Here is a 16,253-nt window from a genome sequence, read left to right as displayed (position 1 = left end):
CAATGCTCAGGAAGTCATGTGTCAGGCTGGGAGTCCTGGGCCTTGCACTTGAACCTGATTCTGAGATCGAGATTTAGGGAGCTTGTACAGAAACAATCGTTTTCAGTCACATACACATACACAAATTCACGTGCACACACAAATGCACATTCAAGAATATTACCACTGCACTTGAAAATTGAGACTAATTTTGACATTTACTTTGTATTTATTTGTTTGGTATTTATTCATTTGTATTTCCCATTTTATCTTAATCTTCTGAGTCCCACAACATGCCATGTTGCTTCAGTCCTTCAAGATCCTACTCAAAATTCATTTCTCTGAAGTTTAACAAATATACATGGAAGAGAAAGCATGACCCCTGTTCCTGCCCGAGCCCCTAACGCTGTGTGACCTGAACGCTCTGCCCACTGCTTAGCTCAGCATTGCTCCCCTGGACCCTGGACTGCGGCCGCTCACTCGGCCTGCACGCTCACCCACGGGGGCTTTCTCTACTGGGAAACTTCTCCCATCTGCCCACGAAACTCCTGCTTGCTCTTCGATTTTCGGTCAAGGGCCCACATTCATGCAGGACTGCTCTGACTTCCTGTCACGGTCAATTCCCCTTTTGTGTGCTCCCTGGCACTTATCATTTATATTTCTTTGTGTGCATTTTGCTTGTCTGCTGCTTCTCCCAATCGCCCGTAAGCAGTATGAGAGTTGGAGCCAGCTCTTGCACAGTACCTGGCCCCAAACGGTTCCTTAATATCTGTGGAATGAACCATGGATAACTGAGAAATGAGATTATGTTTTCGGTTTACCTCCGATGGGTAAGAAATGGGGGAACCTGTCTCACCAGAACCTCTTTCCTGAACCCTGTCTATCCTGCTGACCCCTCTTCTCAGGCTGCCATCTCAAGTTAAAGACCTAGTTCAGACGCACAGTATATAAACTCTGCGAACTTCTGGTGCTGCATAACTATAGCATATGATAATTATTTTTTCATGGATCTAGAAGATTCTTTCCATGTATAATTTATATACAGTGGGCATCACAGAGTTAATTTTATTTTTCAGTTCTGGTCTCAGCTGGAAAAATGTTGTTGCATTACTCTAGTTCCAAGCTTAGCAAATTTTCAGCAAATGAGAGAAAGTTTTGAAATAGTAAACAGGAAAAGAGAATAGACAGAGGGTGTCTTTGACTCCCCCAAATAAAGAGAGATTTCAAATGGAACACACAGAAAAAAGTTAAAGTACGGTCTACAGTGTGGCACCATCGGCATTATCTGGGACGTCTTAGAAATGCAGATTCATGGGCCTCCCTCGGCCTCCTTGCATCAGAATCTGCATTTAAACAAGTGCCCCAGCGATTCTAATGCACATGAGGCTCTGAGAAACACTGCTCTAGAACATACTCCCCGGCCCTTGAAAATCTAGGTCATTTCTCAAGATTTTCCTTTTTCTTCTGGTCTTTTCACACTGTCTCTAGTGTCCTTTAAATCACACCACTCCTGAATCACAGAATACTAGAGATGGACTGTATTATAGAGATGAATCAATCCACTCCCTTCATTTAATAAGTCAATAAATTGACACGCCAAGGTTAAATCTACCTACTTGATGAAAAGGATGGTGGAGAATTCCCACAAACTTAATTATCATAGCTCATTCACTTTGGGAATTCATAATCTGTATTTCAAGCTATAAGTAGCTCTGTGGATAACCACTAAATAGTTTCAAACACTGAAAAACCGCATTCTTATATTTTTAACAGAAATACAGTCTCTAGTCTATAATCTCAGAACACTCAACCCTCCTAACTATATAATAGGACTATTCAGTTATGTGTAGCACTGGATTCATAGAATAAATGTGCTAAGACGTTAGCGGCCTTCAGGAGACAACCAGGGCACACATTCATGCCTTTACCTGTGCTCACCCCTGATTTTGACAGTAGGGCCACAGCTTAGATGTCTGTGTGTGGTTCCTGGTGTAACATCACAAGTCTTCTTCTCTTTCAAACTGACTGAAGCAGACCAGTGAGCACTCAGACCTCGGCTGAGAGCTGTTACTATAATATTCATAAGGACTATATTTTTCAGGTCTGGGTCACTGTAGGAGAGTGATTCTCAAACTTTAATTACCAGGGAAACCAGTTAAGACAGATTTGGGGCCTCCTTGGGAGTTTGCGATTCTGCTGATCTAGGATGGGGCCCCAAGAATCTGCAGCTCTAACACGGTCCAGGTGACTCTGATGCAGCATTTGGGGGAGCACATGTAGAGAACCACTGCTTTGGGGCCGTTTCCCTCCACCGTGGGCCATAAGAGGTCAGTCCAGAAGTTTCAGAGCTCGTGTTGAAAATGAGTTTTCATTTTCAGGGAAATGATTATCCTACCTGCTTTCTGAAGCACCAGTTCAGAGGTGGGTCTGATGTGTCCCTACCCGTGTGGCAGGCACGACACAGGCCACTAGCTTCAGGTTTTTGCTCCTGCTCCCTTTTTAGCCCAATCCTTGCCCTTTCCCTTCTCTCCCTGATTGACTCTCACTCATTCCCTTCCACTCCTTATATTCTTTCTCTCCTAATGTCAGGGCGAGCCTTAAATCTCCTTCTACTCCACGCCCCTTGAAAGACCCCCATCCCACCTTGCAATCTGCTCGCCATACCCAAGTACGGGTCTTCACCTCGGAGACGTCATTCTGCTCCCTCCTTTCTCTTAGGCCATTAATCGCTGCACTTACTTGAGCAGTTACCCAAATCCCGTCCACTTTAACATCGATTTCTCTCTTAAACCTAACTGGACCTAACTCTGTAGGAGTCATCGATGTCTGAATTGACTTTCTAAGACCCAGAACCCGATTACTCCCCAGGTTCCATTTGCTGATGGCATCGTTCCCAAATATAGAACTGGAAAGGAGGCCATTCTTGGCCAAATAGCAAGTACAAAATGTATGACAAAGACTGGCGTGGGGCTTACCGTGGACGAACCACTGCATCTGGAATCCTTTATCGTGGTTATTGATCTTATCTGTGTAGAACAGCACTTGAAGAATTGAGCCTGTGGTACTCCCCGAAGGTGGGATATCTGTGCCACAGTAGCGTCCAATCCGCTGTGGACCATCGTAGAGCTGGAACCAGAGAGAAAATGCCTAATGTAAAAAGACTTCACGTGGTTTGTCAGATGAAAGAAGCAAAGTCTACTCATGTAGCCAACGCTGTTCCTTGGTTTAAAACTTAAGGCGAAATCTCTTGAGGCGGGCTGAGTACAGAACCCTGAACATAAGAATTCAAAACAGAAGGTTACATAGAGAGAATTTTAGGAATGATTCCTAAACTCAATAATCTGGAAATCCAAATATTGTTTGGTTTTATGTCAACCTAGCAAATTCCCTCCAAAGTCTAATCCCGGCTCAGAATAGGAAATAATAGGCCAAATGACATGTGTTCATATATCAACATATAAGAGATACTCAGTAAGTAGCAGTATTATAATATACATTTTTAAATAAATATCATTTAAAAACCACATTTGAGAAAGCTATGAAAAAAGAAAATATAAAATTAATCCCACTGAAGATAATCACTGTTCATAATTTGTTAATACCTGTTTATCTCACCAATATTTTTTTTTCATTTGTGCACGTGTATGTACATATGTGTGTAGGTATATATATGTGTATAAATTTGGGCCATACATTTCATACTAAGCATGTCACTAAATAGTCTATGTAAACATTTTTAATGGTGGCATAAGATGCTACCAATATACTATTTACAATTCTGTTGTTCACTAAGAATATTTACAATTTTTTTGCCAACATAAATCTTTGTTTGATACTTTAAATAGTCCCCAGGAAAGATTCCTATAAGGGACATAAATTAAAGAGTATAATCCTTTTTTGCTCTTTATGTGTATTAATTTCTTACCAGAAAATTACACCAATTTATCTTCTCATCAGCAGTTTACAAAAGTTTTTGTGCAGCAGAACTTTAGCAGATATGACTCTTATTTTTTAAAGCTGGTTCTGACAGTGAAAACGTGTGCATTTTCATAATTATATTCATTCGTGTTACTTTGAGGTTGAACTTTTTTCATATTTATTGGCCATTTCTAATTCTTCTCTTGGAAACTTTTTTGCTAAAGTCTTTGCTGGCTTTCCCACTGAGGTACTTTTACATCCCGTCATGCATACTTTATCTGCCTCTTTTAATAATTTGATCAGATACTCACCTCTAAACTAAAAACAAAAAGAACAAAAAACAAAACCCCCCACCTCTCTGCCATGTCTCTTCAACAAGGAAAGATAATCCAAAAAGACTGACTTCCTCATGACTCAGCCCATTATATTTTCTTTTAATCTCCTCGTGTCCACTTTAAATGTTTTGCTCCAGATACCCCTGGGATGAACTGCCTATAACAACAAAGTGGAAGATATCTGATCATAGACTCATGGACTTCCTCGATTAGTCCCTTGGAGAGTACACACATGCGACAGTATGAGTGCATGTGCGTGCGTGTGTGTGCAGAAAAATGTGTAATCGAGATTCAACAAATTCCAGATTGACCAAATTATTTTTATTTACTAAAATGTTATGATATAAAATACTGTTTCAAACATACTAATTTGAACATAAAACGTTTTATAATCAAATTCTGCAAAGCACCTTCATGGCTCCTAAAGGCAGTCATGATGCTTGCCTTTGAAAACCTTTAGCTCTCTATTTGTGCTTCTATGTGGGAATGGTCACATTTCCTTATATCCTAGTTATAGGCATGCATGTCTTATCTCTTCTACAGACTCTGAGCTTCTTTAGAGCCCAGACCACTTCTGCATTTCCCTCACTGCCCAGCGCAAGGCAGGTTCCCGGCATGGCCCCTGCAAACGGACACAGTGATTTCCCCACGACCACATTTATTTTAATCAGGCTTCATCTGCACTCCTGTTTGAACCCTGCAGAGTTAGATACATCTTAGGGTCTTACAGTCCTAAATTTCAGCGTGTTACTTTTAGGCAGCAAAGTGTCTGTATCCTTTGTGGCCATTCTGTGAAGGAGAGACCAGGCAGGGGGCTGTTCAAGGTCAAAAGAAATCTGATTTGTAAATCTTGGCCTGTCTCATTCTGATTTCTAAGAATTGGCTATTTAATATATCTACATGCTTGTGAGATTCAGGGGGAGGTGAGCAGGGATTTTTGAAGGAAGTCCATTATATCATCACTCTTAAATATATTAAATCTAAGCATTTTAAATAAACGAATAAAGATGAGATTTATTTTTTAAGCTTATCACTTCAGCTTCCTTTTTATATTCTTTAAAAACTGATGCTTCGAATGTGTATATTTACAATCAAGCTTCCATTATCCTAGATATTTAACAGACGCCATGATGAGGGACTGAGCATGAGAGAAAGAATGAAGCAACATAAAAAGAAGAGGGAACAACAACAGAAGGCCCTGTCCTCAGCCCCTGGGTCCCACACCCAGTGCAGGAGGTGGAGGTCAGAGGTTGGGGAGGAGGCTGACGCTGTAATCTGTTTACTGCTAAATTACTGCTTTACCGTACGGTATTTATCTCGGCTTCACTTTTATTAAGTCCAGTGTTTGAGTTCCAATTCTAAACTAATGAATACGAAAATAAACACACCGTTCCCAAGAACTGGCATAATAAGCAAGAAAACACTCTGTTCCACTCCAAAAGGCTCATCTTAACTTTGGCTTGTAGTCCAGTGACCACCCCTTTAATCATTTCATTTTTACACAACGAAACCCAAGGTTATGTTTCTTTATAACCATAATGGCTCTAAGCAAGATGGATCTTCTCAAATACTAGCTAATGACATCTGGAGGAACTACATTTTAGATTCTATTTGATGTCATAAGCAGTATAGTATTTTTGCCTCCTAGCTCAGCAAGGTTAAGAAACCTGACATTTTCGCATGACTGGGAAGGGATTTTTTTTTTTTCCTTCCTTCCGGATGGGATTACCTCATTGAAGAAGAGCCCTTGAATCCTTCTTCTTAAATAACCATTGTGAATGGCATGGGGGCAGGGGCAAAGGGAGCAGTGTGGGGGAGCCCTGATGAATGACAATTAGTTTCGGCCTTTGGAAGGGAGAGAACGATGCTTTAAAATAAACATCAAATAAAAATTGATGAAAATGCTTAAATATGTCAAATAAACTAATGAATTAATTAGTGTAGAACAATACTGCTGTACCAAAAAAAAAAAAAATCCCATACCCCCTAAAGTTTACACCTAATTAAATCAGTTTTTTTTTTGTTTGTATTCACACAGATGGCTAACTTCACCTCTACAATTCATTCTTGCGTAAATTTACCACACAAAACAGGAACAGTCATTTTTCAAAGTACACAAATACCGGTTACCATGGCAATCAGTTGGAACCCTCTGATTCTGTTTTCAGAGAAAATGTTAACCACAGGACATTCCAGCTGTGACTCACTGCAACTACTGGCAAGCACCAGTCCTGCTAAGGGTAGACTTCCCCTGCTTTTGGAAAGCCTAGCGATCTACTGGGTCTGAACAAATACTTGAGGTTAGAGTTAAGTCTATATAAAAGAAACTAGTAGAAATTAAGAAGAGCAGGATTGAGATTCTCAATTGAATATGCACATCAATTTGCATAACTGTGTTTCAAGGTATTTTTTAAAATACTCTAAGTGGTGCTTATATTTTCAAGTTAGCTATCAAATGTATCTTAAAATGTGGATATGTATAGATATACTAAACCTCTTGTGTAGAATGTTTTCAGTTATTCCTTTAAGGAGACTTCATTTAGGATTTTTGTGGTTTAGGTCCCTCCCTGACCAGAAATATCTCAACTACTCTTAGAACATTCAGAGAGGAAGGAAATCTCTTGCCTGGCCACATTTACCAACTCTATCTTCTTCCTTTGCATGGTTTTGACAATTTGGCACACACATTGGTTATCAGACCATGAGTGACTTCAGACTCCATTTGCAATATGCAATGATTCGTGGACTTCTTCCAATCCTTTTAAATATTAAGGACCCACACTCATATTAAGGTAGAAGGCACACCACTGAGAGAAAACATATCTTAAAATTTTTGTAAGAGTAGGGTTTTGTAAAAGTCCCTGAAACTCAAGTCTGGAGAAACCCAGAGTCAGCTGATATGCACCCAACCTGTTCCTTCAGTGGAAATCAACTTGATGGAATGTAAGGACTCCCAGAACAGAAATGCACTTTTCAAGTGCCTCCTTGTTGCTAAATTGTTTTTGATTTAAAAAATTTATGACTGTAATGAATGAAACTATAATCGATTGTCTCATATGTATGAGCTTGGGATGTGTAGCTTGACATTCTAAACCCATTTCAGAAACACAGTGAGTAACAGCTAAAACGCAGCCTTTTCCACTTTAGAGTGGCATCTAATTCACCCTTTTAAAAGCACTGTTTTTCTTCTTTACTTGAATTTTTCTGGAAGAAAATTATTTATGTAGTTGAATATTAATTTTTAAGAACCAACTAAACGTAGTCTATATAGATAAATTAAATCAAGAGTATCTTTGGGATGATGTCATTAAAATATGGAGAAACTTTGGGGGAAAAAATTCTGGCCCATTTCCCATTACAAATCTTTAAAAACTCCAAAAAATTTTTCCTTTGGAGTTTAATATATACTTGAAATAATTCATGTGCCATGAGAGAGAATTCTCTGATATTTATAGAGAACAAAAATTCTAGTCAATGTAAAGAAGACAGTTAAATTTCTGAGAACTATATGTAATGAGTTCATAGAATGGGTTTTTGGAAGTTAATGTCACTAAGAGAAGATTAGGATTCAGTTGGAAGCAGGAAAGTAATTTTACAGTAGGAACATTCTAGAGTGTATTCAGTGTGGCAGGCCCTGAGTTCACAGTCTAGTCCAGCTCTAAAGTTTGCTTACAGAATAACATTGTGAAAATCACTTAACTTCTCTAATTAAAATTTCTTTATAGGTCTGGCATCATCTTGGAAGCTAAGCAGAGTCAGGCATGGTTAGCACTTGGATGGAAGACCACCTAAGAAGACCAGGTGTTGTAGAAGTAAAAAAAAAAAAAAAAATCTGGCATCATGATGGTTCTTATTTTACAAAGTTGTTGTAAACAGAAAATAAGACAAATCATGTAATAGGTTGAATATGAGGCCTGTCATGTGGAATGTGCTCAAAATGTTATTCTAACTCTTGTTCCAAGGCAAAGGGAACCAACATTTTCCCCAAAGAAACCATTCCAGAAATAACTTTGAGAAAAAAAAAAATAATATATGATGGGTGTAGAGAACTTGAGCTGACTTATGTACAACATTTCACAGGAATCATCCCTGGCCAACCAGACAGGAAAGGAGTGCATCGATGAATCACTTGTAAGGAGTTGGAAGGCCGTCGCTATGATGACCTGGTGATGTGTGAACGCTGTGTGGGGCGGGGTGTGGGGCGCACAGCCCGCCGTGAATCACACTGCGGAGGAGACCACGGAGGGAGATGGCGGGCCGTGACGGGGACGGTGGAGAAGAGAACAGCAGAAACTGTCCTGGTGAGGTGGACAGGGGAGGGACCCCAGGTGAGGAGAGTGGCTCTGCAGGTGCCTTCCTGCTGCAGCCTCCTGACCCCTCTTTCCGTCCAACCGGCCTGCAGCTCTAGCGGCTTAGCCACTAGCGCTCCAAAGGGGTGAGGGCTGGTGCATTAGGGCACCTCTTCAGATTCCCCCTCTCTGAAAAACAACTGCGACAGGATCTACGGACGCCGCCTCATCAGAGTGGGTATTAAGCACATCGTTGCTGAAGTTTACGCAGGTATCTCCAGGATCAATTTGGAACTGTCAGAGTTTACTTCAAATCTGAGAGGCTTTGAACTGTTTCTGTAATAACTATAGAAAATGCCAAATAAGAATCAAAGAGTAGGGTAAAAGAGGCCCATCGTGGATGAGGAAAGCCCAGAGGGTAGAAATGAATCAAACTGTAGCGTATAAATGAGACAAATGTTGAAGAGGAAAGCTGATAAGCAGAGCACGGAGATGGCTCTGTGATGGCCCCAGGAGGCAAAGTGTCCTCCATCAGACACATGGCCATGCATTGCGCACTCAGATACACAGACACAGGAAAAGCCACACAGCCATGTGCTCACAGGGTGGGGCAGGAAGTGTGAAATACCCATCTAAAATTGAACAATTACTCATAATGCTGGGCTCTGCATGAGAGCGTGAAACCCATCAAGAGACCACATTCTGGGTTATTCTGTGTCACTCAGAATTCGAGGTCTGTTTCAAACACAGACCATAAAGTCCCCTTTCCATGTGGTGGCTGGTTGCCGTCCGCTCTTAATAGTGCATTTACATTTTTACTTCTGCTTTCTCCGTATTACTCATCTTAAAAGCCACAGAGGCTGATTTGGGTGGTTTTTTTTTTTTTTTTTTTTCGGTCATTGTCTAATCATGGATGTGTGCAAGGATTTAACTATAAAGATATTTATTCCAGCTTTGTTTATAACAGTGGAAATTTGAAACGATTCTAAATGCTCCACAGGAACTGGCTGCTTTGTGATGATGGACTATGCAGTGTTGTAAGTGATGTGGTATAACAGATAACAGAGACAAAAGTTCACGAGCTATTGTTATATGGAAAAAAGTCATTATAGGATAGTGTGTACAGAATGATCTCCTTTGAATAGTAAAATAAAGTGAATATACAGGGAGAGACTGTAGGAAATAAATACCACTGAATATTATTAGTAGTGATGTAATTCAGATTACTTTGTGTTATCTAGGTTTTTCTACATTTTCTGAAGTTTCTGCAGTGACTATATATTCTTGTGTCATCAGATAAGCTAATTTTTAAAGCATTATCTTTGGGGACCAATCGACACAGCAATGTAGGTACGCCCTAGTAATGTTTTTCCAGTCCCCAGACTCCATTCCCTTGTAGGCCCTCAGTTACCCAGCTGGTGTACTATAAATATTACACTATCATCAGAGTCTTTTACATGTATCTCAAGACCATGCATGGAAATTAGTCCATTAAAATGTTATTATCTAATCTCCAGCATTAACTTAAAACTATATTTTGTCCCTAATGCTCCCTTTTTATAGTAACTAACTTTTTATTATTAATTAGACTAATTCTTTATTTAAAAAGAATTCCTTCAGACAATCAGAGACTAGACGTCTCACGAACATAAGCTGCGATAGTCACCAATGGAGCAGTTAACGCCAAATTCCCTCCCTAGAGTTAAACGAAGTGCTTTGAAAGCCAGGCGCACTCCCCGTGTGCACTTGAACACTGCATTCCATGAAATGCAGCCTTCCCTCTGTCAACTGTACTGTGACAGTGAAACACTAAATATTAGAAAAAATACATATTCTGCCTCCTAAAAGCCATCTGCTACAGACAGATTCGGAAACTGGGAAGAATTCGGTTCATAGAACAACATGAAATTATAGAACCTTGAGATGGAAGGAACTAAACCCTAAGTCCAGGCAGACTCTTCCCATCCAGGGAGACCAGGAAAATAAATCCTGTTAAATAAAGAGTAAATGCTATAACTGCAAAGACGGCATTTTAAAAAATTCTGAAATACTGCTATTGGAAATCTTTCCTATTTTAAAAAGTAGACAATTAATAAGAATTAACCAAAATCTGTAATGACGATTCTTAGTTTTAGAATTCAGCATTCGGACCTACGCGTTCTAGTCCATACTGCACGTCTGTCAGATGGAAGAGCCCCCACCTGCCCCCTCCTGTGACCTAGCTGAGGAGCAGAGCTAGGCCAGGGCCACCAGGGAAGGAAGAATGGATACCAGAATTCTGAGTTTTGAGCATCTAATGTGATTTTTGGTGGCTTCTAGGTAGTATGGAAATTATTGGTAGGTCTGATTGTTATTCATTCTGATAATGTCCTTCCTGTTCGAGAGAATATTGGGAGGGGAAACACACAGCATCTCTTTTGAATCTGAGAGCAAAGGCTCTCTTTAGATGCCTGGTATGTTTGCCTCATTAACTGCAGCAAATTAACGCAATCACATGAAAATTCTTCATTATGAAGTATGGTCAGGAAAGATCAGCTTTTCCTTTTGAGGAGAGGGATTTTAATCACAGTGAGATGAACATTTAAAAAATCACATTCTACTTGGGCAACTTTAGAGTCTCAACTTTCTTTTTTATAAAATGCTTCTCGTTATACTTCACTCCAAAGTATTTGGCTTAATTAGCCAATAGATCCACCTCATTCTTAATTCCTTTTAAATGCAAATCATACTTAGTGCAACACTAGATTTATTTCTGGTATAGCAACATAAATTGAATTGTTCGACGTACTGTTATCCTTTTTCATGCATGTTTTTGAATCGCAGCTGTTCTCAGAATTAAAATAACTTATCTCTACATTCTAAGCAGAATGCCAGGCATCCTAGAAGCAAACTTTCTCTGACAGTTCCAGGAAGCATGACTCATCTGCCCAGAAGTGTTTAAGGAGGTGCCATGATAATGAAAGCCCGCTCAGACCCTTTGCAGCTAAGACATAAAACATGATCTGCTCCTCTAGATTTTTCCCAACTGGCAAAGAGGATTTTAACTACCCTATATCTTAGTTTTAGGTCTAGATTTCTTGGGGCTTTTGAAACTGAGAGGCCAAGGAATGGAAGCCCTGCTTTCAGCATATGCTAATTACAACTGGGAGGGCTGTTTTAGAAACCATAGCTCTTCACTTATGGAAAATGTTTCGGAGAGCCAAAATTAATATAAAAAAAAATTCTGTTTACGTTGAGATCATGATAAACAATATTCACTAGCATTTAACAAGTAATATTCATTAGCCGAGTATTATTCTAATCCCCTCGTTTGTTTTCGCCTAATTTAAAACTCCTTGCAGCTCTGTAATGCGGGTAGTACTGTTATCCCCATTTTAGAGTTCTGGAAGCTGAGGTATATAGAAGTTCAGGAATTCAACACTTTGAAAGGCATCGACTCCTCAAGATTTTCTTGTTTCCTTCAATAAGAGTGCCAAAACGCATTACGAAGCAGGCTACACACAGAAAGAAAGAAGCAAGCCTGGGCGCCTGTAAGACATTCTCTTCTGAGTAACCAAAAGATGAGTAATTAAATCTGTGCTTATCACTAGCGTCCCACAGTAGTTAGCAGATATAAGAAAGCTTTCAAGTGAAACCCCAGAAAGAGAGAAAGAACCACAACAGAAAGAGCAGTGTCTGGCGTTACTTCCTACAGTGGTTTATCTTTACAGCAAGAAATCTGGAAGCGAAGGTTGCTGTTCCTGAGACCTGTGCAGAACCTGCACGTCTTCATGGGACCAGCTATGACGCGTGCTGCAAACACAAACATCTGTTCGCATTCCGTTTATTAGAGAGGATGCAGTCTTTAAAAGGATAAGAGAAGTCAAAGTTCTAGCAAGAGCTGTATGCATGGAGTAAAGGAACTTGGAAGAGAAAGAGAACTCTGAAAAACTAAGGCTGCACCTGGGAGAAGTCGGACCTCAAGAGAGAGGAGCAGCCACTCATCGTAAGTGACAGACAGGTCACGAGGAATGAAGGTGGCATTTCCAGGACAGGGAGGCTGTTATAAGGGTAACATCCTGTACGTTTGGAAGAAGAATCTGAATGGCCACGTGGGAGGATGCTCTCTCCATAAGGCGTGTGAGGAAAAAATAAGCATTTCTTGAGTACGCAATATTTGCCAGATATGTGGATTATTTAATAACAACTTTATGAATAAGTATAATCATTCCCTCCATGTTACACACGAGGAAACTGAGGCAGCAAGAGGGTAAATTCTGTGCCCTAGGCCACGGCTAGTTTGGAGGAGCCAAGTTTTGAATGCAGGAGGGCTCCAGAGCTCACTATCTGGTGAGACAGACCTGAGCACAGCCCTGGGCTCTGTCACCTCCTGACGGTGTGACCCTGAGTACTGTTACTTATGCAAGTCCTGGTTCCATCTTTTCAATGAGCATAAAAATACACAATTCTTGGATTATCGTGAGGATAAGTGACAATATCTATCAAAGTGTCTAGCAGAGTGCCTGACAACAGCAGACATTTATTATTGCAATTCTCAAAACATCTGAGATGTCAAGTTTCACTTACTTGTATGAGGATAAAAATGGGAAAAACTTGGAAAACATCTCTAAGACAATGTTTCCCTGAGAACGTTCTATGGAATACGAACGTCCAATAGATGTTAACGAGTTAGAAAGCTGGGAAGAGACTCGCACACCCGGAACGTTGCCCTTGGCGGCCCCCTCCCTCGGGGTGGCCCTGCTCTCTCTCCCGCTCGTTGCCCTTGTCTGCGGTTCTACTAGGCTGTGCCCTGATGTCTTCCTTTCCTTCAGTGTCCCGCCCTCCTCCTGTGCGATCCTTCACCCAGTTCTGTTGACTTTAGCTCCTGATGCTCTCAGATGCTTCCGTGGCATCCTCCTCCACAGCAACGTGGAGAGCTGCCGCCACCTCCCTCACCTGGGCTGCAGCGGTGCATCTCCACCTCTACCTTTCCCCTCCCTTCAGCCGATTCCCGAGACGAGAGTTTTTACAAGTGTCCTTCTGAGTAATCTCAGCTACTTCCCTGCTCACACTCTTGAAAGGCCTCTTGCGGCTCTTTGGGAGTCACCGAAACTCTACACATGCCCACAATGCCCTCCACTTGCAGGTCCCTGCCCACCTGGAAGCCTCATGCTCCGCCTCGGCCACACTGTTTTTTCTCAGTTCTGACAAAGATTCTCTCCTTGGTCCAGCCCTAATCAGGCTCCTCTGAGCCTTCTTCTCGACTAGGTCTCAAACTTGAACTACTGAACTACAGATTCTCAGCACAAATGATTTCATCCACTCATCCCTCCACATTATAAGACTTAAACAGTGATATAGTTTCTTAGAGCTCAAGGCCACAACCCAAGGATGACCCCAGCACCCTTCAAGTGCCTGCCTGAGAAAGCTCAAGGCTGCCAATAGCAGTCACCCCTGAGAAAGTCCCTGTCCACCCTCTGTTAGAGCGCTTAATAAAAAGGACTTAGAATCGCAAGTCTTCGTCCTTCTGAGATGTAGAAATATCTCCTACAATTCAGGAGTGTCCTTTCTCAAGGATCTGAAAACCATTCCTTTGGAATGTCATCATCGGGGAGGATAAGGCCCCTGTCTGCCAGTCTCTGCGGGAGGAGGAACCCTAACTCCCCTTGTTGCCAGCTAACAGACTCAGCTGGCCTAATCACACCCTCACACTGACTAAGCCCGTACGATTTTTCACTTCCCTGACTCTATCCCCTCCGAGTTCCCTCTTTCTCCCTTTAAAATGCCCAATCACATCTGTACAAATTGAAGCTGAGTTCGGTTCATACCAGACCCTCTTCCTTATTGCAGTAGTATATTACTGATTAAAATCTGTCCTTACCACTCTAACTAGCGTCTGGTTTGATCTCTGTCAGCTCTTCAAACACCACTTCCCTTAGTGAACCTCCAGCTTCCTTCACACCTTCACAGGATGCATTCTCTGACCCACAGATGAGCTCGGTTCTCCCATTTCCTGTCTTCAGGGTGCCCAATAATATTTCCTGATAGCACTTAACCCAGCTGGTAATTAAATTTTACTGTGATAAATCAATTAACACATCTCCTCTGTGAAGACATGGAAAACTGATACTAAAACAGTTGTATTTCCTCAGCTTACGTGTCTGAAATATATCTGAATGATTGAATGAATGGATACATGAATGAACAATGCATGTTTATGATAGTAACAGCTTGAGGAGGTACAATAGCAAAAACAGAACAAAAAAACAAACCCTGTTTGTGTTTAATTCAGCATTTCCTAGATTTACTAGAATTCAGGTCTCTTTATTTGTGAAACATCCACCGACATTTGTGGCAGAAACAGCTATGTGGTTTCCTCAAACTGGCTTCCTCTTTGGGTTCCTGAATCACCACGTGCAAAGCAAGGAACACCTGCACTGAACTCTGATGTGACTGAGAGATAAATCAGTATTTTATTAAGTGTCTGAGAATTTATGAGTTCTCTGCAACAACAGCTGGGATCACCTTAATTAATTGAAATATCACAGGGGCCTGATGTTTCACAGTCAGTATGGAAAATGTTGCTTAGGCTGCAGACTAAGAAAACAAGAGTGGGTGTAAAACTGAAAGATTCAGGAACATGAGTGATGTTTTTGTCCATTCTTTACTTTGAAATGTGTTATTTTGTAATTGAAAGAGGGCATGAGAGTGTGACAAAAATAAACAATGATATAAACATCTGGTGAACATGATGACATCAGCAAGTGGATTTGGCAAGAGATGAATGAATCTTCTTATAAAGAGTAATGGGAAATTCATTTGACAGAAGTCACTGACATAATCAAGAGCACTCGAAACTTCCATAAGTAGAAAAGGAAAAAGCATAAAAAGGTATAAAAGGGTGTAATGGAAGACGATAGTGGCAAAGGAGACAATAAGGGGAAGGAGTGGCGGAGTTTAGAATTAAAGTTCAAAACTTGCAGAGTAAATCCGACTTTTTTAATGAGATAAACACAATAACAGTATCGCCAAGCCTTGATGAGACAAAGCATATAATTCAGCTATAGCAATGGGAAAATAAGACCTATTGAAAAATAAACATTTAGTAGCAGTCAAAGGTATATGTTAAGAGGATACTGATTAAATATTTATAACTTCCCAGGAGAGAGCCTTGAAGTGAGGGTGCAATGTGCTGTCACAATAGAAATGGGCCACAGACGGCAGGGACCTGTGGGGACCTCACTCTACCGGAATCCCCAGAGATTTGATTGGGGAAGTCTAGTGAAGTCTAGGAATGTGTTTTTCTAACAAGAGCCCAGCTGACTCTGAAATGTAGCCAAATTTCGTAGCTGGTTAGAGATGCTTTGTACTCAAGTATGGGCTTCTTCTTCAGTAGAGACTACAAATTTTTTTTAAAGGAAATATGTCAAGACAAGTGCAGCAAAAAGAGGCACCCAGGGGCGGCAATGGGAGATCGTTTCAACCACCTGGATTTTTCTCAGATGTCTTTTTCTGGAAAAACCATGGCACCCAATGAATTCTTTATATACTCCCGTCTCTCAGAATGTAAATACTGAAGAGAAGTGCTGCTCAGGACTAATTCTGGCCAGCAAAGAAGTGGTTGACCGGAACACTAGGCGAGAGGGACCGCTTTCCCTAGAGCCTGTGATGACGGTACATGTCAGTCACAGGCCTCCAGGTTTAGGGAGCCAGACTTCAAAAGGAGATTACAATTAAAAATAAAAAAGAGAAG

The 16,253-nt window shown here is 40.9% G+C and overlaps 1 protein-coding gene and 1 long non-coding RNA gene across 2 annotated transcripts in view; one reads left to right on the top strand and one right to left on the bottom strand.

Annotated features, from left to right (window-relative positions):
- CUBN (cubilin) overlaps window positions 1-16,253 on the bottom strand; it is a 224,919-nt gene that overhangs the window by 142,446 nt on the left and 66,220 nt on the right. Inside the window, exon 28 of the mRNA XM_036226882.1 lies at window positions 2,955-3,105. Coding sequence (XP_036082775.1) covers window positions 2,955-3,105 — 151 coding nt within the window. The remainder of the gene's footprint in view (window positions 1-2,954; window positions 3,106-16,253) is intronic.
- On the top strand, window positions 8,317-14,651 carry LOC118607811. The gene is made up of 2 exons (XR_004952858.1): window positions 8,317-8,560; window positions 11,900-14,651. It is a non-coding gene; the product is annotated as an uncharacterized LOC118607811 (long non-coding RNA).

Source organism: Rousettus aegyptiacus, unplaced genomic scaffold (genome assembly GCF_014176215.1).
Source record: "Rousettus aegyptiacus isolate mRouAeg1 unplaced genomic scaffold, mRouAeg1.p scaffold_m13_p_10, whole genome shotgun sequence".
Taxonomy (NCBI): Eukaryota; Metazoa; Chordata; class Mammalia; order Chiroptera; family Pteropodidae; genus Rousettus; species Rousettus aegyptiacus.
This window is presented reverse-complemented; position numbering and strand designations above follow the sequence as displayed.